At 47.5% G+C, this 24,031-nt stretch overlaps 1 protein-coding gene across 8 annotated transcripts in view; it reads right to left on the reverse strand.

The window, feature by feature from the left end:
• NPAS2 (neuronal PAS domain protein 2) overlaps positions 1 to 23,083 on the reverse strand; it is a 191,209-nt gene extending 168,126 nt beyond the window's left edge. For 2 of the 8 annotated variants that reach the window (XM_082427306.1, XM_082427302.1), the window contains exon 1: positions 22,165 to 22,255. In XM_082427306.1, the coding sequence (XP_082283432.1) occupies positions 22,165 to 22,247 (83 nt within the window). In that variant the 5' untranslated portion in view covers positions 22,248 to 22,255. Of the gene's footprint in view, positions 1 to 14,316; positions 14,376 to 22,164; positions 22,256 to 22,730 lie in introns of those variants that run through there. The other 6 variants (XM_082427309.1, XM_082427305.1, XM_082427307.1 and 3 more) reach the window with 6 other exon arrangements.
• Between the last annotated feature and the right edge of the window lie 948 nt (positions 23,084 to 24,031).

Raw genomic sequence — 24,031 nt, forward strand, 5'->3', positions numbered from 1 at the left:
ATGGACCTAGAGATTATCATACTAACTGAAGTAAGTCAGACAGAGAAAGACAAATACCATACGATATCATTTACATGTAGAATCTAAAACATGGTACAAATGAACCTATCTACAAAACAGAAACAGATTCACAGACACAGAGAACAGGCTTGTGGTTGCCAAGGGAGAGGGGGTGGGAGAGGGATGGAGTGCGAGTTTGGGATTAGCAGATGCAAACTAGTATATATAGGATGGAAAAACAACAAGGTCCTACTGTAGAGCACAGGAGACTATATTCAATATCCTGTGATAAACCATAATGGAAAAGAATATAAAAAACAGAATGTCTATATGTGTATAACTGAGTCACTTTCTTGTACAGCAGAGATTGGCCCAATGTTGTAAATCAACTACACTTCAATAAAAATAAAATAAAATTAATTAAAAAATAAAATACATACCGCTAGCCATTCACATAGGGTGCCCAACTTCTCCTGAGCCCATCTCCAGCTGCCCTAACAGCCTCCAACCAGGGCACCCCTGGAGGCTTGCCTTCCTTCCACCCTAAATCCTTCCCACTCCTCCGCCTGCCCTTGAGGCTCTGCCGAAACACGAGTGATGGTGGCTGACTGCCTCGCTTTGCCAGCTCTGAGTAAATAGCCTCAGCTGGTCCTTATTGGGTGGGTCTTCATTTATTTCCACAGTCCAGGGTCTCCCGTGCCTTCCCCATCCTTGCCTCCCTATCTCCTTCTCCAATCAAAGCGGCATCAGGAGAATGAATACATTTCCACGAGGGGTCAACCACTGCTCTGGAAAATGGTGCATCTACGGAACCAACACAGAGCATCACAAGACAGTCTCTCCTTACTTCCAAGTCGTGTATGTGACTTTCCCACACAGTATCAATGGTGAATTCTCACTCATTTGAATTGAAGCCACTGGAAGCTCCTCTATACTCATCAAGTAAGAGGGCTAAATGAAAAGGAAAGATATTAAGGAGTTGTTTCAAAATGCACCTTTGGGCCTGAGTGTATCCGTACGGTACCCCACAACTTCTACCTGTTGAGCCAACGGGGTATCACGCAGAACGCGGTCCATAATCATCAGGTCCTCAGCCCCGCTGGAGATCGAGTGAGCGAAGACAGGTGAGCTTTTCAGTAGAGTCTGTGCACACCTAATGCTTCTAATTCTCCGAAAACTGGTGTTCCGATTATGAAGTATGTGCTTACGGAGAATTATCAAAATACTTGCTGATCTGGGCCCCCGAGTCTCCAAGCATCCTGGGTGAAAGGGCCCTCGGGCTCCTCCAAGCACCGAGCCTTCCCATCCCAGCCCCCTGGGTGCCTATCCCCAGCGGCGTCCCAGCACCAGCTCAGCGCCTGGCACTGTGGGAGCCTGGGAAATGCTGGGTGGGTTGGGTAAACTACTTTACTGACTATGGGCCTAACGACACAAACCATAGGTTAACTAGGTCAGAACTAAAGAAAAAAACTATCTTTAAGGCAAGGCTCTGGCAAGACGGGGAAGCTGACGTGACCTTCTGTGTGAATGTCAGGGCCGGATCAGGCCGAACCAGACCAGGCGGGCCTCTTTCTCTTTTCTATTCTGGGGTATCTGACCTCCTGAATCGTCTACCTGTGTCTCCCTCTGGGGAATGTAGGACATTGGGGCTGGAGCTGCTTAGTTCTGGTGTGGCTTCACAGGACCCCATCTTGCCACCTGTCTGAACAATTCATTGATGGGTGAGACAAAGGATGGCCTGAGAGCAATTTCATTCACACAGGAGCCCTTCAGAAGCCCATCCATTTTCCTTGATAAAGGGATCCTTTAGACTCCTTTATAAATGTCATCTATTCCCTTAACAGACACAGAAACTTTTTTTTTGTAATTAAAAAGAAGTTAAGCATGTTTTCACGTTGAGCCTGTCTCTAAGAATTAGCGACGCATCACTAATTATCAGAGGAATGCAAATCAAAACTACCATGAGCTATATCACCTCACACCAGTCAGAATGGCCATCATCGAAATGTCTACAAATAATAAATTCTGAAGAGAATGTGGAGAAAAGGGAACCCTCCTACACCATTGGTGGGAATGTAAATTGGTGCAGCCACTATGGAGAACAGTATGGAGGTTCCTTAAAAAACTAAAAATAGAGCTACCATATGATCCAGCCATCCCACTCCTGCATATATATCCAGAGAAAACCATACTTTGAAAAGACACATGTACTGCAATGTTCATTGCAGCACTATTTACAATAGCCAAGACATGAAAGCAACCTAAACGTCTATTGACAGATGAATGGATAAAGAAGATGTGGTACATATATACTCAGCCATAAAAAAGAATGAAATAATGCCATTTGCAGCAACATGGATGGACCTAGAGATTGTCATATTAAGTGCAGTAAGCCAACAGAGAAAGACAAACATCATATGATATCACTTATATGTGGAATCTAAAAAAAAAAGATACAAATGAACTTATTTACAAAACAGAAACAGACTCACAGACATAGAAAACAAACTTATGGGGCTTCCCTGGTGGCGCAGTGGTTGGGAATCCGCCTGCCAATGCAGGGGACACGGGTTCGAGCCCCGGTCCAGGAAGATCCCACATGCCGCGGAGCGGCTAGGCCCGTGAGCCACAACTACTGAGCCTGCGCGTCTGGAGCCTGTGCTCCGCAACAAGAGAGGCCGCGACAGTGAAAGGCCCGCGCACCGCGAAGAAGAGTGGCCCCCACTTGCCACAACTAGAGAAAGCCCTCGCACAGAAACAAAGACCCAACACAGCCAAAAAAAATAAAGTTAATTAATTAATTTAAAAAAAAAATGAAAACAAACTTATGGTTACCAGAGGGGAAAGGGGGGTAGGGGAGGGATGAATTAGGAGTTTGAGGTTACCATATACAAACTACTATATATAAAACAGATAACCAACAAGGGCCTACTGTATAGCACAGGGAACTATAATCAATATCTTGTAATAACCTATAATGGAAGAGAATGGAAAAAAGAAGATATATTTATATATATGTATAACTGAAGCACTTTGCTGTACACCTGAAACTAATACAACATTGTAAATCAACTATATTTGAATAAAAATTAAAAAAAAAAATAAGTTAAATACTGGAGTTCAAAAAGCATTTGAATTTAAATTATTTTTCTTCTTTTTCTTGACATAAACATCAAAAAATAGCAGAACATGGCTTAGGACCATTTCAACAATGAACAAAATTCAGTATATAGAATAAAATATCTCAAACATACTGAAAAGTTACATTGAAAAAATTGTTAACATTTACCTGAACTGTCCAAGCACCTTCCCATAATGAAGGCACTGATTACTTCTTTATCTAGATATATATTCCCTACCCACCCCCTCCAACCCCCCGTTTGGCTGTAACCTGATTTGTGTGTGTGTGTGTGTGTGTGTGTAATAGAAGGACGCTTTATAGCCAAAGATTAAAGCTGCAGCAAAGCAGAGACTTTGGACTTTGATCAGAAAATGTATTAAATTCCCAGATGAGGCTGATCAAAAGTGGGAACACCAGGAGACTGCAGCATTTTTTCACTCCTTTCAGGAACAGCTTGGGGCAGAGTCATTTCATTAGAACTGTACTTTACTATTAAAGAATCCAGCTACAATTTGTAGAAATTGGCTGTTTACTGATGTACCGGGTCTCTCTGGTAAAAGGAACGCCAGTGAGGTCACCTGGAGTCACCTGGTCCTGCCGATGTACCCTGGGCTCTGTGCTGACCCAGCTCCCTCAGTCCTCAGACACATCCTACAGACAGGGACCCAGGGTTCTCTGGGCCAGCGAAACACCCAGTTATACAGACCTGTTTGTCAAATTGTGCAGAGTCTGAGATGTTGCCCACTCACAGTTATATGCTTTATATAAATGAACACTGCAGAAACACGAGGCAGCCGTTGTGGCCCTGCAGTGTGGGCCCCCAGACCCAGATCCCTGGACGTGGTGATGAGAGCCGATGGGAACTTTCTACACGTGTCGATGACACCCCAGCGACACGGGATGGAAAACAAAGGATTCTGCCTGCTTTTGTGCAGGAGAGAAGCAGGTGCCTCCCTCCCTGTCTAGCAAGGAAGGAGAGAAACCTTTGCTCCTTTGAGATGGGAGGGAAAGGACCCTGGGTTCTTACCTTGACCTTTTGGAATGTAAATAAAATATCTCTGGAAGTCAGAGAGTCTCCTGTGTCTGGGTTTTTATGACCTTGAGATGTTCCCAAAGTCTGGGCTTCATCCCTTTGGGCATGTAGATACCCAGGGAGACTACACTCCAGTTTTCCTGGCACGTGGGGGCTTAACTCCGCGAGCGTGTGTGTGTGTGTGTGTGTGTGTGTGTGTGTGTGTGTGTGTGTGTGTAATTCTGCAGGGTCAGTCTGGCTATTGACTTAGTCACTGGGCACAGCCATCGGTCACTGGTCCGGCCTGTCTCCTACACAGCCCTGTAGCAGTGCCAGCTACGCAGGTAGGGATTATGCTGGCTGGCTTTCTCTAAACATTTCATACTTTTTCCAAAATTTTCATAGGTATAATTGGCCTGAGCAAACATGTTCACTGTAGAGAACAGAATAGTGACAACTAACTGCTTGCCTCCTGCGTTGCCAGCACAATCCTAGGGGCTCTGCATATAGCATCTCAGCTAATCCTCAGAATGACAGCAAGGAGTAGGTACCGCCATATCCCCATTGGACAGAGGAAGACGCGGAGGTTCTGGGTGTAAGCCACTTTCCTAAATTGCACAGCTGGCCGGGAGCAGAGCTGGATTTGAACCCAGGCAGCCTACACACCATCCCCATGACTTGTAAGCACTGTGTTCTACCACCTCCCCACACTTCTGTTTGGCAGAGAGATCACTCCTTTCACTTTTCCATGTTCTACCTGAAATGGAATCAGACCATCCGTTGTCACGTGCTCTTTCCACTCAGCCTGTGTGACCTTCTCCGATGGATGTAGTTCGCAGTGTTCCTTGCCCCGCCGCGATGGGACATGTGACTTCACAGGCACCTGGTGTCCTCTGAGATATCAGATCTGGAATTCCAGATTCTGAACCCTAAAGCCTCAGGAACATTGGGCTGAAAAGGATTAAGACAAGAAGAAAGGCTGTAGCGGAAAGATTGTCCAGTGGCCACCAGGAGGTAGATGATTGCGTTTTGAGGAACCAGGGCCTGTGAACACAAGTGGATTAGCCCTTGGCTGAGGAGAGCACTTAATACAACACAGGATCTCAAGGACCCAAAATGACTAAATGATGTAACTTTATTTACTTGTTTTAACTTTTTATTTTATATTGGAGTATAGTGATTAACAATGTTGTGATAGTTTCAGGTGCACGGCAAAGCGACTCAGCCATACATATACGTGTATCCATTCTCCCCCAGACTAAATGATGTAACTTTATTAAAGTGGGTCCCATGACCCAGTTCAAATGAACAGAGGTTTTCTGTCCTTCGGTTCAGTTCAACAAACACTGATGGAGCATGTCTGCTACACAGCAGCTCCTGCAAGACAAAGGGGAAATTCTGATCTCTACTCCCAGGGACCTACAGTCTAGTGGGGAGACAGCCACAGAAGCTGGTAACTTCCAAACTGTAAAATCTAGATACTGCCACGAAAAAGACATGCAAGCGGTTCTGTAGGACTCCAGAGCACAGCCATTAGACCCCCTCAGGGAAGGATCCTGGAGGCCAGAGCTGAGTCCAAAAGGGTGAACAGGAGTCAGCAGGTGATAAAGGCAGGAAGGGTGTTCCAGGTGGGGGGAACAGCATGGGCAAAGGCCCGGGGGTCTGGAGAGGTGAACAAAATAATGCCATTAACTTTTGTTTTTCATGTAAACTATCAAAATATAGACACCCCAGATATAGACGAGAACAGTTTGCCTTAACATCCTTTGCATGTACTAACAAGGCACAGTTTTCAATAAATCCTAAATTCCATCAAGAAGAAAAAAGTGTTATTTAAACATTCAACAGCTGTTTTAACTACTGTTCAAAGACTGTCTTCCTGTCAGAAAGTGGGCCTTGTATTCTCAACTTCTCAGAGGATGCAGAGAAATAACGAACTTCCCCACGGGTAAAAGGGGCTAGACCGGGGGTCTGCTGGCCCTGGGGTCACTACGCCCTCTGTCTCAACTCACTGAGTATGCAAATTAATTGTCAAGGAAAAGAAGTTAAATCAGTGCATGCAATCATGAGAAAGCAAATTTAAAATGTTTATTATTATCCATCCAACTTAATGGGAATCATACAAATGAGCTAAACCAATGGTGGTGATCTGGGGACTTAAACTAGGCAGTATTTGTCTTTTCTTTCACAGCTGTAATCCTGTTCCTGTTTGTAAAAATGATCAACATGTACACTGAAAGGCAGGTGGGCAAGAAAGGGGAGGGAGGTGAAGAGAAGCAGACAATGACCTCAGGACATGGGGCTGAGACCTGCTTCCACGCTGGACTCTGCCATTGCCCAGGTCCTGCCTCAGTTTCCCCATCTGTGACATGATGGTGTTAGTGGCCTGAGACTCTGAGGTTTCCTCCAGGTCTATTGCCCCCGACTCTCCTCTTTGGAGGACAAATTCCCAGGGAGACTCTGCCACAAGAATCCAAGTCTCTTCCACACCATCTTCTCTACACGCGCCCAATTTTTCTTCACTTCAGCTTGAAGAGGAGAAAAGGACCAGTTTGAAGGAAATTCAGTTTATCTTCACTCAGATTAGAAGCTCACCCCAGATATTTCCCAGAAGTTTTCTGATAGTTACTGAAAGCGGAAATTGCTGAAGTAAAATGTAAACTGTCTTAAAAAACGGCAACCCATGGGTTAGGTATAACAAAGAGATTAGGATAGTAGGATAAATGTGGCAGTTTACAATCTAACTTTTAGACAGAAGATAAAATAGATCCACTATGGGCCTCAAGTTATCTGAAAGAATTCTTCATTCTGCCTGAATTCAAATGAATTCCAGTTTCTTCTTTGGCTGGGGAAAGAAAAAAAAAAAAAACTCTTTGGGATACTAGGTTTGCCCTAGAACATTAATTAATTCTAGAAGGACGGGGACCCACTGCTGAATGACTCAGGTGTTTGGGAACATCATAATTTCCTAGAAATAGCAACACAAGGGCTGCCACCAGGCAAGCTTACACTAAAGGGCTCAAAGGTATTCTTGGTTTTAATTCTGGATCCTGAAAAATCTGCCCCAGAACTAAGAGAAGCCCCACATTTCACAGACCTCATCTCATGTTCTTTGTAAAGTTTTTTTCGTATTTTGGATCAAACTTTTCACCCTCTGGGAAAGCTGGGGTGAACCATTCCTCCCAAACCCTGTATACCTCTTTCCCCTGACACCATGCTTGGGGTAGGAGACCCACCTTCATGATAGGAGCAAAAGGCAAGACCAAAGAAGCAGGAAAGCGTTGAAACCAAGATACCAAAAGTTGTGTGTAGGGAACTGATGAAAAAGGGAATTTACCTGGCATAGCCCACCCTTTGCATAACTGGTACAACGCAGTACCCCTTGAATCAGAGTTAACTCCTGGCCCTATTAGTTCATGGTTGGTCCCGACAGCAAGTAATCCCAAGCCCGCCATCTCCATCCTCATCGTCCAAGGCACATGTTTAACTTGCCATCACCAAAATACCTTCCTAAATCAGTTTGTTTTTAGGGACCTCCCTGGCGGTCCAGTGGTTAAGACTCTGTGCTTCCACTGCAGGGGGCACAGTTTCGATCCCTGGTCGGGAAACTAAGATCCCACCAAAAAAAAAAAAAAAAAAAAAAAGAATGCTAAATCAGTTTGTTTTTAGAACTCTCTGAACTGATACACAGCCCAGAATAATTCAGATGGATGTTATTAAAGGATGGTGGAGAAAAACAGAAATTTCTTGGGTAGGGTAACACACTCATTCTGAGAAGGTGCTGGATGGCTAATCCTTCCTCTTTGGAGAGAGTGTGGTACAAATCTGAGCAAAGTGGCTGGAACACATTTGCTTTTGCCTGTGCCTATGTGTGCCAATCCTAGGACAGACCGAATTATCGTACAGATGTTTGTGTTGGGGTTTTGCTTCTGTCTCCATAAATGGTGGGGACAGAAGGACAGGCAAGGACAGAATTGATCCAACCCAGCCCACATGGCAAGCCCAGCCCCTCTGCCTACAGCTGCCCAAAGGTGGAGGGAGGTGGGATTGGGGTTTTCTGGACCGCCCTTCGTAAGTTAAGTGGACCGGCTTTGTAGATACTTCCCCTGGAGTCAAATCAAAAAGAAACGACTTAGAGGAGCCTTTAAAAGCCTTTAATACCTTTCCTGTATCTATTTTCTTTGGCATCTGCTGAGTGCTGAGGTTCCTGCCTCTGTGTGTGTGTGTGTGTGTGTGTGTGTGTGTGTGTGTGTGTGTGTCAGGGGTGGAGGGGCACACTTCAGGTTAACCCAGGTGACTTCCAGGAGGCTCGTGCGTCAATAAGGCAGCTGCTGGTTTTCTAGGTCCGGGATGATGAGGGTCAGGTGAAAGTGTTTTCGCAAATGTGGTACCAGGCGGCCCCTACCTTTTCGTGCTGACTCTATGTTGAGTTCGGCCAAAGAAAGATGTCCCTGAGTCCAGACAAAACGAGGAGAGGCGGAAGGAGTGTCCTGATTTAAGAGTCCTTATTACAGCAAAAGAAACCATTCTGAAAAGCAGGTTAGCTACTAAAAGATGGCAAGGAACAGAATAATGATTTTGCCCTAAAAAAGATTTTCCTGCCAGCCTTCCTCTTCGTGCCCTCTCGCACACGGCCTCCTCCTCCAAAGAGCCGCATTGAAAACGGACCCCAGATTGGAGTTGTTTTCTACTCCAGCAGCCGCATGATAACCTCATACTCAAGAAAACCCACTTAAAAAAAAAAGTCACATGTAAGATGCTTAATTCGTTTTATACATATCCTAGCTTCTCAGAAGTGGCATTTCAGAAAAAGTAAATAAAACCGGCTGTTCTATTTTTGGTCCTTCTTTAAAGAGCTACATTCAAATTCCTGCTCTGAATGTCCCCGTGATAGTCTCTTAACCTCTCTGAGCCTTGGCGTCTCGTACACAAAACGGGGATAAAACAGCGCATCCCTCCAGAGACTGCTGTCGAATCCAAGGCACTAATGTGTGCGACAGTGACAGTGGACACAGCCCTGACCCCAGACCCGATGATATTTTACCTTGCCTCATGTGTTAAGGAAACATGATAAAGAGAGGCCCAAGAGGCACAGGTGACAAAGTTAAGGCATAAAAGACGCTCAGGTGGGAAAGTCCTACCGTGGACCCCGGCCCCCCAGATGTGAGAAGCACTTTGGGAAGTTGTTCAAATAAAGAGGCATTTCATCCTTCATCCTGGAAATGAGCAAGTTCTGTGCTTTTATTTTGTTTATCTGGAAGGAAGTCGATGTCAGCAGCTACAAGAGCGAGTGGGTTCCAGAAGTGAAAGGGGACAGTCTGTGTCCTGCGTGTGCTTGTTCCTCCATTCCCAGCAACCCCGGGACTCTGACTCCCTTATCTGACTGTCACGTTGGAGAGCAGATTGCGTGGTGCTCCGAGAGATAGGACGGATCTGGGGGGAGGCTGACCGTTCAAGCTGCAGGCATTCCCCCTCCCAGTACTTCCGGGCATGAGTGTACTGGCCGAGGCCGGGGAAAGCCTCATCCTTGCATTGGCTGGATTTCAGCTGAGAAGCAACATCCTCAGGTCTCAGGGAAAAAGGGAAGCACAGAACCTCCTGGAAGGGTCAGCAGGTCTGCCTGGCTGCAGGACCTGGGGCTCCAGGAGCAGGGAGAGGCCCCTTTGCTTTCTGAACCTCTAATTTTCATCTGGAAAAGGTGAGCTACCTTGTGCTGGATGATCTCTGAGGTCCTATCTTGGTCCATTCTGGCAGCTATAACAAATGACCAGAGACTGAGTGGCTTAGACGACAGAATTTATTTCGCATAGCTCGGGAGGCCGGACATCCAAGGTCAAGATGCCAGCGTGGTCAGTTCTGGTTAGGATTCACTTGCCACCTGCAGGTGGGGGCCTTCTTGTTGTGTCCTCACATGGTGGAAGGAGGGCTACCGAGCTCTCTGGCCTCTTCTTATAGGGGTACTAATCCTATCCACGAGAGCCCCACCCACATGACCTAATCACCTCCCAAAGTCCCACATCCAAACACCATCACATTGGGATCAGGTTTTCAACATATGAATTCTGGAGGAGGCACAAATATTCAGTCCGTTGTACGTCCTTTCCTTCCATCTCAAAGCCAACTTATTTTTTAAATTAATTTTTATTGGAGTATAGGTGATTTACAATGTTATGTTAGTTTCAGGTGTACAGCAAACTGAATAAGTTACATATATACATATATCCATTTTTCTTTTAGATTCTTTGCCCATATAGGTCATTACAGAGTACTGAGTAGAGTTCCCTGTGCTATACAGTGGGTCCTTATTAGTTATCTATTTTATATATAGTAGTGTGTATATGTCAATCCCAATCTCCCAATTTATCCCTCCCCTGCCCTTTCCCTTGGTAACCATAAGTTTGTTTTCTATATCTATGACTCTATTTCTGTTTTGTAAATAAGTTCATTTGTACCATTTTTTAAGATTCCATGGGACTTCCCTGGTGGGACAGTGGATAAGAATCCCCCTGACAATGCAGGGGACATGGGTTCGATCCCTGGTCGGGGAAGATTCCACATGCCACAGAGCAACTAGGCCTGTGCACCACAACTACTGAGCCTGAGCTCTAGAGCCTGCGTGCCACAACTACTGAGCCCGCACACAACTACTGAAGCCTGCGTGCCTAGAGCCCATGCTCCGCAACAAGAGAAGCCACCGCAATGAGAAGCCCGCGCACCACAACAAAGAGTAACCCCAGCTCGCCGCAACTAGAGAAAGCCCGTGCGCAGCAACGAAGACCCAACACAGCCAAAAATAAGTAAAATTAAATCTTTTACAAGAAGAAAAGATTTCACATATAAGGGATATCATATATTTGTCTTTCTCTGTCTGACTTACTTCACTCAATAGGATAATCTCTAGGTCTATCCATGTTGCTGCAAATGGCATTATTTCATTCTTTTTAATGGCAGAGTAATATTCAATTGTGTGTGTGTGTGTGTGTGTGTGTGTGTGTGTGTGTGTGTGTATATATATATATATATATATATATATATATATATACCACATCTTCTTTATCCATTCATCTGTTAATGGACATTTAGGTTGCTTCCATGTCCTGGCTATTGTAAATAGTGTTGCTATGAACATTGGGGTGCATGTGTCTTTTTGAATTATGGTTTTCCCTGGATATATGCCCAGGAGTGGGATTGCTGGATCATATGGTAGCTCTATTTTTAGTTTTTTAAGGAACCTCCACACGGTTCTCCACAATGAAAACCAACTTATTAACCAGAATCGGCGTATTTGTGTGTGTCCAGTCCAAAGACTAAACTCCTGGTTCCACTGAAAGTCAGGAGATCCTTGCTCTGTAAGGAATTCTGACACAGGAGGAAAGTCACAGCATTCTTCCAGGGTGGTCAGAGCTGAGTCCCAATTCCACAGGCCAACCCTCTTTAGAAAGAAACAAAAGGTCACAAGAAATAGCACATCACATTTATTATGGGGAAATGCCCCACACATCCCATAAAATCTTAGAATTCATGGGAACATGCTGAGTCTATTTGATTTAGTTTGAATTTTCAGGCACCAAATGTTTTCAGGCTACTTTGTTCTTATAAATGGCAAAAGCTTTCGAAAGCAAACTGCAAGCCCAAGCCACTGCCAAGATGTTCCAAGTGTTTGGCTTCTATAGTTGAAGGATTTCACTTTTTCCCATGACGTTAGCTTTCAAGAGAACACTGGCCTATATTGTGTTTTTAATTGCTAGCATGTACCTTGTGTGAAAGAAAACCAAGTACTTCATTCAAAAAGAAGTCACCTTGGGGCTGGCATTTACCCAGCTGGGTGTGGAGGAGCTTGAATGACGAGCTGGTCACAACAGCAAGTAATAAGAAGAGTACTACAACTTTTCAGTTTTATGGAACTCTTTCACAAACATTCTCTCCTCTTGGTTTTCCCCCTTCAGTATCAATACCTCCCTGTTAAGATGAAGAGACTGAGTTTTGGTGTGTATGTGACTTGCCGAGGTCACTTGGCCACAGTGACCGTGTCAGGGTGTCAGGGCTTTCTGCCGTGGGCCACAAGCTGTCTTCACTAAGTCATTGTCAAATGCTGCTGACTCACCATAAAAAACACTGAAATAATGCCATTTGCAGCTACATGGACGGACCTAGAGATGATCATACTAAGCAAAGTAAGTCAGACAGAGAAAGACAAATATCATATGATATCACTTATATGTGGAATCTAAAATATGACACAAATGAACTTATCTGTGAAACAGAAAGAGACTCAGAGACATAGAGAACAGACCTGTGGTTGTCAAGGCGGGGAGGGAGATGGTGGAAGGATGGATTGGGAGTTTGGGATTAGTAGATGCGAACTAGTATACAGAGCATGGATAAACAACAAGGTCCTACTGTAGAGCACAGAGAACTATATTCAATATCCTCTGGTAAACCGTAATGGAAAAGGATATGAACAAGAATGTATATATATGTATAACTGAATCACTCCACTGTACACCAGAAACTAATACGACATTGTAAATCAACTTTATTTCAATAAAAAAAGAAAAAAATGCTGCCGACCCGTACGGCGATGGCCACCCCATGCTGTGATTTAAAATCAGGTCATAGGTCAATGCCGCCACATGGGAGAAAAAGGCTGCAGGCTTTTACAAGTATCTCATATAAACAGGTTGCAATATACATACAGGAGCTGCCAACCTGAGATGTTAGAAAATACAAACACAGCCTCAAGTGAGTTCCTCCTAACGACGCCACCCCACAGCCTGAGGGATGAGACCCTGCTGCTTAACAGAGACAAGAACTTAGACACGTGGCACGACGGAAACCAGGGTTTGCTCCATAAAGCAGAGGTTAGACAGCTGGCCACTCTGAACAGCTGACCGCTGCAAACACAGCACAGTTTTGGAGAAACTGGGAACACAGAGGGAACTATTCTTCTTTTTAAAATACAGGCACGCCCCACAAGTTCCCAGGTCTTTGCAGGAAGGGGCCATCCCAGCCTCTGGAGCTGGTCAGCTGCAGCTTCTCCTGCGTGCTTGGAGAACGCCACCAGTCGAGGCCGGGGGAGATAAGAGAGGGGGGAAACAGGCCACTCCCACCCAGTAACTCCATATGGACCCGACGGCACAGGTCCAGATAAATGGGCACAAGCTGGGCGGCTGTCTCACTGCCCAGACGTGGGTGTCTTCTCAGAGCACAGGGGATGGCGGCCCAGCGCTGGGCAGCCAAGGTAGAGGCACTGGTTGAGGACCTGCCAGGGCAGATCCAGCCGGGGGAACCTCCTAAGGAAGTGCTTGGACACCCAGGATGAAGATGAGTGATGAGCTGCCCCCAGGTGGGGAGGGGACCGGAGCTGCCAGCGGCCCCCGTGCAGGAAGCCGGGCGCTGCTGAGCTTCCTTGGACACTGCTGAGCGGATGACACCTGCTGTTTGGCAGCTGGGAACCCAACGTCCATGGTCTCCTCTCGTTTCTTCCACTGAGCCCTGCGATCGCCTACCTGCCGGCCCTGCATGAGGTGTGGGGTGCAGGGGGCTCGCAGACCAGCCTGAGCCCAGGCTCGGGCACAAGAATGACGCGCACACATGTGGACCAGGGCAACGATCTGGGACGCCGGGTCCAAACCGAACTGTTAGAGAGTCATGGCTGCAGCCCTGCCCGGAAGCGTCCTGTTACTCACCTGAGAGCAAGGGAAGGACTCAGAGCCCTGAGAACTAAGCGTCAGCCTGCTGAGGGGTGAGTGACGGCCAAGAAGGTGAAAGCGCAAACCTGAGCTAGTGGAGAAGTCAGGGCTGGGATGTGAGATGCAGGGGACGGGGTCTGTGCTCATCAAGGCCACCTTCATTTAACTCTAAAATCGAGGGGTCTTGTGCTTCCCCTGGACACAGCCTCCAAAAGTGGAGCCTTTCCAGATCCAATGAAAGTAAAGGTGACAGTCACAGGGCGGAGGTTTTTTCTGAGCTGCCACCCCATGCTGGTAAACCTGGTGTGTGGAGGTGAGTGACAGACTCCCAAAGAGGGACTGTGGCGCGTGACAAGTGCTTCCAGGATCCCAGGACCAGGCAGAACGAGGCCGCCTCGCGCCCTCAGTGTCGAGAGCTGAGAGGCAGAGGCTGGAGTGGACACACTTTGGGGAAGTCCCAGAAGTGGCTTGAAAATCAGAAGCTCTCTTACCTCAAATGAAATCAGTTTGTCTTGAGCCATGAATCCAAGTGATTATTATCAGCCAAGGGCTACACAGGATCGGAAATAGAAGAAAGCTCTCTAGCTGGAGAGATAGTAAAACCTCGACAAAACCCCCGTGCAAATTTGCTGTGAATGAGTTTCTCTCTCTGACAATCAACGTAAAGGGGAAGAAAGCCTTGGTGAGGTCAAGAGTAATCTCTGCTTTGGGTCTTTGGAGGAACTGATAGTCCAGAGCGACACAACAATTCGTTCTTGGCAACATTCCACCCCACCACAAACACACACCAACACTGGGGGTTTTAAATTGTTTTCATAGTTTTAGTAGAACATGATCTCCAGGGAAACAGGCATCTTATGTAGTAAATGATGATGACACCAGGGGCCATGTCTTCTTTTTGATTTGTTAATTCCTTTTCTTTTTCTTTTTTTTGAGGAATTCTCTTTTTTTTTTTTTAGTTTTCTTTTTTTTTCCTGCAACAAGAGAAGCCACCGCAGTGAGAAGCCTGAAGCCAACTATACTCCAAATTTCATATTGGAGTAGAGTTGATTAACACTGTTGTGTTAGTTTTGAGCATACAGCAAAGTGATTCAGTTATACATATACATATAGCTACTCTTTGTTTTTTCCTTTTTTTTCGGAGCTTGGCATGCAGGATCCTAGTTCCCTGACCAGGGATTGAACCCATGCCCCTGCAGTGGTAGCACAGAGTCTTAACCACTGGACTGCCAGGGAAGTCCCTACGTATCTACTCTTTTTCAAGTTCTTTTCCCATTTAGGTTATTATAGAATATTGAACAGAGTTCCTTGTTGGTTATGTATTTTATATATAGTAATGTGTACATGTGAATCCCAAACTCCCAATCTATCCCTCCCCTGGACCCTTCCCCTCAGGCCATGTTTTTTGTAGATGGTACAAATGGGAGTGTTGATGTGGAAAATCCATGATTTGTTGGATCAACTCAGCAGCCGGATGGGCTCTTCCCTGTCTCACTCCAACCCACCTCCTCCCAAAAACTTCTCAGGCTGCGAGGCAACGTCTAACCCTTCCCCCACTCTGACAACATGCCGGCTGACTGTTCACACTGCGATGTGTACACCTATCATGCTGCCTATTTCTTTCTTTTTTTTTTAAAGGGCATACAGTTTTTTTTTAATTAATTAATTAATTTTTTGGCTGCGTTGGGTCTTCATTGCTGCGCGTGGGCTTTCTCTAGTTGCGGCGAGCGGGGGCTACTCTTCGTTGTGGTGTGTGGGCTTCTCACTGTGGTGGCTTCTCTTGTTGCGGAGCACGGGCTCTAGGCACGTGGGCTTCAGTAATTGTGGCACGTGGGCTCAGTAGTTGTGGCTCACAGGCTCTAGAGCGCAGGCTCAGTAGTTGTGGCGCATGGGCTTGGTTGCTCCGTGGCACGTGGGATCCTCCAGGACCAGGGATTGAACCCACGTCCCTGCATTGGCAGGCGGACTCCCAACCACTGTGCCACCAGGGAAGTCCCATGCTGCCTATTTCTAAATAGGCCTTAACCTTGCAAAATGAAACAGAGGAAAAATTGAAGCCTTCTAGTTCTGAAATTGAAATAATACTGGTATTCTGTAGATAGCACTAAAGATAAATCTGAATTTCACTGAAATGGGCTATTAGTGAGGATCAACGATTAGGCACCAGACTCGAAATGGAATTACCCTGTCCCTGGGAACTTCCCTGAAACATTAGATTTTCTTCTCTGAATTAAGGCGAAAAAATGTGATTAACATGTTTTATGTGTTTCATCCATCCCATTTGCTTTCCCGTCTTCTCTTGCAGAATTGGAAAATTTCGTACAGCAAACTCATATTTCTGCTCTGCTTCACGAAATGCACGAAGTCTTTGTTTAAATGACTCCTGTATATTCAGAGATAGAACGTCTGTCAGAGTAAAAACTGTGGATCCCAGAAACAACAAAGCTTCTTAGAAACGCTTGGGCAGCCCACTGTCTGACTGGATTGGGGAGGGTCTGGAAGGCTGTCTCCTCCAAGTTTCCTTGGAAACAGATCACTGGAGGGGTGTGTCTCCTAACACCACTTCAGGACTCTTTGGAGATTACTGCAAGGTTGATCATGTCTAGTTAGTTTTCATGGAGAGGCTCCATTTCAAATATTCTCTTGTGTGTCCTCACAAACCACTGAAACACTCCAAAAACAATTATCGTGGCCTATTACACAGCCATTAAAATCATGTTTACCCGGAATATTCAATGAATTGGAGTTTGGTTAAGACATGGAGACACAGCACCCTTCCATACTGTGTTACTCATATACCTAGCAGCATCTATCAATCTTTCAAAGAGGTGTGCCCCTTTACCCAGGAATCCTCCACTGGTAATCCCTGAGAAAAATCTGAAATGTACCTGAAGCTATACAGATCAGGAAGTTAATACAAGCAATGTTTGCAATAGTCAAGAAGTGGAAACAAAGCACAATAAATGTTTAACAGTAGGGAATGGGTTAAATGAATTATGTGTCAGCCATACTTTTGAATATTACTATGTAACCTTTAAAAAGAATAGATATAAGAAATGACCAAAAAAAACACCTCATGCCACACACAAAAAAGTCACTAAATAAAACGCATAGAATTAGCTCTGTTGGTTTAGAAAGAAAATGTACATGTATGGGTATATACGTAAATGCAGCAAAAATGACTAGTAGGTTATACCCACATGGCTAACAGCAATCACCTCCTGAGAGGGGTGGAGAGCTGTGGGATGCGTCAGTTAGGATGCTTTTGGCTACAACTAACAAAAACACCCAACTCGACCTGCTTTAAGGGGTCAGGAAGACTTCAGGTCCCAAACGTCCTAAATCAGAGACTCCTCTTGGGTAATTCGGAAGGTCAAGGGCACTGTGGAGGCCCCATTCTTCACCTTTGCATTCTTCTGCAGGTCAGTTGGGACCTGGCTCAGCCTGCTCTGGTGGCTGACGGCTGCCCCACTTACAGGCATTGTGTCCATAAGAAGAAAAGCTGCCGCTTCCTCCCGCGCCTCTTTTTAAGAGTCAGGGAAGCCCCCCCAGTAACCCACCCTCACGTTTGATTGGCCAGGATGAGGGCCATCTGCTCACCTCGAGCCTATCACTGGCGAGGACAACAGGCCCCGCCCCATGGTTGCTCAGCCAATCAGGATTTACCCCTGAGACATGTGGACTAGGGTTGACTCCTGAGCAAAATCAGGTTTCTACCCGGTGGAAAAAAGGGGGTGATGATTAGGTAGGGCCAGACAGCAAAGCAGATCTTTTTCTTTTTACTAAGAAGTGGTTGTGGATTACTTGAAAATTTTAAAAGATTATATTATTTTTAAAAATCTAACATTAAAAAAAATAATTTTAATGCATAGAAAAAAGACTGAAGGGAAACACACCTCGAGATTGTAGGTAATCTGCATTTTCTTCAGTCTTTTCTACATTTGCCAAAAATTAAGTATACTTTTATAACAGAAAAATAACTTTTACAATGTTCTCCAGTTCTCAGTATTTTGACTTTCAAAGGGGCCCAGATATCCCTCGAGACATTGCACAGCGCCACTTTTGGTTCAGAAGAGGCTGGAAGTATCGTGCAGCTCGGCTCTGTCACCTGCCTTCTTTTAGGAGGGCTTGTGTCCACCAGAAGCCCAGACGATTTTCAGGGACCTGGGACATAACCCTCCATGGCCTTCAGCAAAGTAACGAAATGCATAAAGTCAGGGCCCTGGGTCCCACCTCCTACCCTCTGGCCCTACCTCTGCTGTGATCTCCATTTTAAGTGTTCAGATGCTCCCTGCCCCGCCTTCCCTCCCTTGTTACCATACCCCCTCCCCCAGGTCTGCTTTGGCTCCAATCACTGCTCTACTTGTCCTTCCCTCACACATATCACAGGGTCACACAGGCCATTGCCATTCTCTTGCACTTGGTTTTCAAGGTTTATTTGGGCAGGGCATGGAGTTAGGAGGGGGAGCAGAGAAATCTCCTTTGCAAATAATAAGTGGAACTCTCAAACATACCCGTAAGAGCAACGTGGCCTGAAGTATTTAGAGGGCTACCCAGATTACCCCTCCTAAAATCAGGGTGAAGGAGACCGCTACCTTGGAACATCCATCTTCCCCAGACGTCAGGAGGAAGCTATCACCTCAGACCATGAAGTATAAAGCGCTGGGTGGTGAATTCCCACCCACCCCGCACTGCCTTCAGGGAACTCAGATTAAACTGAAGAGGGCTGATGGATGGCTCTGACCCTTAAAAGGGCCTGGTTGGGGACACACCAATGCCCTTCCCTCCAAAACATATTTTTAAGGCGTGCCTGATTGCCACAAACACCAGTCGGTCTTGATCAACAGAACCTACAGGGTGAGTACCAGGAACAGCCTCAGGTAAATATATTGCTAGAAGAGTATCACCAAGGCTCACCAGAAGCCAGGGCCCTGCAGGAGAGTGGAGATGTGGGTGCTTCCCATCATTCCATTTTGCATCCCATTAACTTGCACAGCTGCCCGCCCTCCATCCCCAGGCGGGGTTCTCTACTGCCGACCTTGGGTTTGTTGATTAACCAAATGGAATCTCTAATTGGTGAACTACACACAAAAATATTTTTAGGAACCTCTTCTTCCCCCTTGCCCCGCGGCCATCAGCAGTAATAAGAGCAATCCCTTTTGTTATGCCTAACATGTGTCCTTCACTGGTCATCCTACCAACGTGACGAGGTGAGCATTATTCCCATTATTTTTCTGACCAGGACACTGAGGCTCAGGGAGGTTAAAAAAAGTTGCCCCAAGTCACACAGTAGCTGAGCAGGGAGGCTACCCCAGGTCTGTCTGATTTCAATATCTGCATTTTATTTCCTGGCGAGTCACAGAGCTTTCCATTTAAAGAAGACTAGAGATCAAGGATGACCAATGTGAGAGCCCTACCAGGAAAACCCCCTTTCCTCGGCCCCTCTCTGGCCACACCACTGAAGAGTGGTGTTCCAGGGACTCATTTCAGTCTAGAAAGAATCTCCCTTCCTCATCTTAGCTCCTTGAGGGCAGGGAAGACCCACGTGCTTTCTTTCCCTGTCACCTGGGCCTACTACGCAATAGATGCTTGGTCAACACAGGCTGAACTGAATTAAGAATATTCCAGAAACTTCTAGTGTGTCACAGCCTCCAGAGCACCTGGGATCTTGTAAGAAATGCAGAATCTCAGGTCCCAACCCAGACCCAAGGTCCCCAGACAATCAATGCCACACGCTATAAAGTTTGACACGTGATGTTCTGCACCCTCCACTTTTTTTTAATATACCTTTGTTTGTTTTTTCACACCAACGTAGAAGATAAACTTTCGTTTCTATTCCAAGTCATCATACGGAAACCACACATTGTCTTATGACCCACAAAAATTCAAGTGATCTCTGGGGGAACTTTACCCAAGAGATTACTTTGCTTAAAATGCCAAGTGGTCCCCAACCTCAAAGAATTCAGCGAGAAACAGTCGCGCCTTAGGTAAAGACTGCATTAAAAAAAAATTCCCCCTTTAAATATGTTCACATTTAGTAAGTGTTTATTTAGTGCTCTAAGGTGCTATTAATCATCTTCAGATTTAAACTAGAATTACTCAGAGCTGAGTATCCCATTAGCATTCAGCAATTTCTACCCTTTGGATAACTGTCATCGACAAGTCAGCTCATTTCCTACACCTACTTATTACTGAGCACTGATGATGAACAAGGCCTCCGAGGGATGAGATGCCGGGGGGAGTATGAATGTGGCAGTCCCTGACCTCCTATCTTTGCTACACATAGAATGAAGATCAGGAACATGCTAGTCAAATATTTCTGTAAGCAAATAATGCATATCATTTCCACTATTTAAATGCAAAACTCAATTAGAGGCTTCTTTGATGCAGCCAATTACACTGTTGCTGTAAGAAAGCCAAGAATATGGTGTCACTGGGCTATTTTCAACACCCCATAATCTGACCTCTCTTGGGAAAGAGATGACACCCTGTGCACGGCATCAGCATGGGACAGTCGGTGCCCGGATCACCATGGAAAAACTGACTTTTCACGGAAAGAATAAAATACATACTTGTTTTAAAAATTAAGAAAAAGGACTTAGCCCTCTGGAGGCTTAAGGTTCAAAAGCCAAACTTAAGAAAAATTACTATAAAGGTGGTGATATAAAGAGCATATGCATGCATTATTATTTTAATCCGAAAGGAATCACTAATTTTGAATGTTTAACCTAAAAACTAGTAGCAGTGCTAAGAGCCAGCTATAAAGATTACCAAGAGTTAAGAAAGACTGTTCCAAAAATAAGATGAATTCAACTTCATAACGACACACATCAGATGATGTCGTCATTTTAAACTATTTTTACTATTTTTTTAATCATTGTCATAATTAAATAGCCAGAAATAGTAAAAAGGGGTCCAAACATTTACAAGAATCAAACGAGCTTAAAAACAATTGTCATTTTCTACAGAAAGATGAATTTTTGAGTCACCATCTGAACACTCGCTTCTCCAATCAGGGAATTTTTTTCATCACACTAATTAGTGAAGCCTCACTTGGTTCTTTTCTTGGCATGTTTAACTCTTTGGGGGGTAACGTTTTATTAATAACATATTTCCTCTGGAATATATTCCCTTCTCTGGCCTCCATGGGAGTCACTATGGGGACCAGTGAGAATAAAACTGATTCTACGTCTGCTACAGTGGGACAGATCAGCAAATAAATAGAGGCATCGATTTCCAATAAGAAAATGGCTAAAAACAGCATATTTACAATTCTTCTAATCCACACTCCACATCTCTCTGTGAGATGTAAGACAATTATTGAAAACCTTTACGGTGCACACTTTATTTTTAACTAAATCTTTAGGTAGACTGCTGAGAAATGCCAATACTTCTATCGGTCTTGGTTTACCTGTGCAAACAGATTTTTTTGCTTTTGCAAAATAGTGGCCCAAGCCTGAATAGCTCATTTAAACATCATATGTATTGGGGAGTTATTTTAAAATACATTTGGGGGTTATTTTTGGCAAACTTCTCCTTCAAGAAATCTTCTGGGCAGAAAGACGCAGCTACTACTTGCCCTTGAATTTTGAACTAGCACCTCCCAAGGAAAAGCAATTAAAACTTGCTGTGTTTTAATGCAAGTCATAATGAGTTGGTCAATTCACTGATCAGCGACTGAGTTAGCTACTGTCCGGTAGACAGAGGGATGGACAGGGCTGAACCTTGCCAGGAACTGCCTTAGAGCTAATTATCTGGAAAGTCCAAATGGGGAAAACCCTTCTATTAAGGACAAGAAGGTTTGGGTTCTAAATAATCAAGAATGACCAGTTCGTCTCTGCTAATTAAGTTAATAACTACTCAATATTTTACCTTAAAGAAACAGGCCAATCAATTTAATGAATCAAAGGAGCAGGTACTAAAAAGACGAAACTCGCCAAGCTCTCCCCTTTCGGACCCCTTCTGAACACCTGTTGAACTCAGAGGCTTTTAACTTTCCGAACTAAAGCCTCCCGGATACAACCTTGGGAGCTTTTAGACTTTCTGGAAGTGCGTACGTATTTTTAAGGTTTCCATCTTGCTTCATCAACAAAACTGGTTACTAATTATTTATGAACCACAGGGCTGAAAACAAACTTTCTTACCTTGAGCAGTTAAGGAGGGGCAGGCAGAGGAGAGGGGTTGGTTTTTAATTTGGCCCCTTGGTACCCGTCCCCACCCCGCCCCCCCGCCCCCGTTTCCGACCCCGCGGCGCTCTACGGAAAGGTCAAAGGTAAGCCTCCCTCCTCGGCTCTGGGAGCGGGCGCACCTCCCATCAAAATAACACCCTGGCATCCAACCTGACGAGCTCCGGGTAGCACGGCGGCGCGAGGGGCCGGGACACGCGCTCTCCGGGCGTCCGGGGGGCAGGCTCGGCACCCATTCCGGCCCGGAACCAATTCCGACCTAGGTGGTGCCCGGGGCGCGCACGGCACTCTCTCCGGGGGTCCCCGGCGCCCCGCGCTCCGGGGGGGGTTCGCGGTGGGGCTCTGGGAGGCCAATGGGCGACCCTCGAGGCTGCTACCCGGGCACGGCCTCCGCCCACCCCGAAGGTACTCAGAGCACCCCAGATCCTGAGGTTCGGGGTGTCTCGTCCTCTGCCTCTTTGGCGAGACGCACCCGGAGCCCACCCGCCCGGCCGCCGCTGCGGTCCCGCAGGACGCGATGTCCCCGCCGCGGGACCCGGGACTGGGGGTGGGGACCCAACCGCCCCGCACCCCCGACCCCCGCGCCGCGCAGCCCCGGGCCCGAGCGTCCCTCCGCACCCCGCGCGTCCACCGCGCCGGTGAGCAGGTGACGGAGTCCCGCAACCCCGCGCGCACGTCCTCCCACCCGGGCCACCCGCGTCCCGGGCTGCGGCCCTTACCTCGGAGCGGGCCGGGGCGGCCCCGCGGGGCCGGGCGCGGACTGGGCCGGGGAGACGCGCCTCCCGCCGCCGCCGCTGGGAGCCGAGGCGGCGAGCGGGCGCGGCGAGCTCCTCCCGGGCGGCGGCGGGAGGCGCTGCTTTAGCAACCGCCGCCGCCGCCGCCGCCGCGGCTGCGGGTCTCGGAGCTACGCGGCCGCGGCTCCCGGGCCGCCGCCGCCGCGGGTTCTCTTGGCTCCTGCGGGAGGCCCGCTGCTCGCGCGGCAAACTCTTCCGCACGCAGAGCCGGCGGGGAGAGCCGCAGCCGCCTCTTCCTCCTCCCCCTCCCTCCTCCCGCCTCCTCGCGGTCCTCCTCCTCCTCCTCCTCCACCTCCTCCTCCTCCTTCCCTCCGCTCCCGCTGCCGCCGCCGCCGGCCGGGTCGCTCCTGGCCGCACGCCGGGCCTTGGCCGCGACCCAGCCTGGGCCAAGCACCCTGCGCGCCGTACGGGCAGATGGACCCCCGGACCCCCCAGCTTCCCTGGGCGGCGCAGACACCCGCGCCCCGAGGCCGCCACCGCCTCTGCTGGGCTGCCGGGGACGCGCGGCGGGGTCCTGCGGTGGGCGAGGGGTCGGGACTGGGCGCGGGGCGGGGGCGGGGATGTGCTTAGAGGGAAACTGGCCAGAGGGAAGGCCAGCAGATGCGGGGCTGCCGGCTGAGGTCCCATCAAAGTTGTCAGTGGGGGTGGCGGGGAATCTTCCTCCCCTGCCCCGTGCCGACCCTCGCCCTGCCCGCGGCCACCCCGCTGTCCCGTGCGCTGGGGGGGGGGGGCGACCGCGCCACCGCGGTCCCCTGCACGCCGTCCTCGCGGGGCGGGCCTGCTCGCGGAGCCCCAGCCAGGGCACCGGGCGCGTCTCTGCGCGCCGACCACTGCGCTTTCTCAATGAGAGGCGGCGAGGGTCGGGGAGACGCCGGCGAGCGCGGTTCGCGGAGGACCGCGGCGCCTGCTGGGGAGGAATGATCGCTGTTTCTTCCAAGGCGAACGTAGCTGGTCCGGAAAATGGGTCAAGGATGGAAAGGAGCCGGCTCATTGCCCCCCTCCTAAGCAGAGGCCCGAGGGGTGGGGGACCGTGGCCAGGAGCGCGCGCCCGGAGCTCCACGCGGCCGCTCCCTCCCCTCCCCCGCTGCCCTCCTCTCCTTTTGCACCAGTGCAGGAAATGTTCCACTGACCTACATATTTTTCCAAACATACGTGACCTTTTTTTTTTTTTTTCCCTCTGTGGGAGGAGACAGGCGAGAATCCAAGAAAAGGAGAAGCTGGAGCGG

This window comes from Balaenoptera physalus (genome assembly GCF_965194825.1).
Source record: "Balaenoptera physalus genome assembly, chromosome: 15".
NCBI lineage: Eukaryota > Metazoa > Chordata > Mammalia > Artiodactyla > Balaenopteridae > Balaenoptera > Balaenoptera physalus.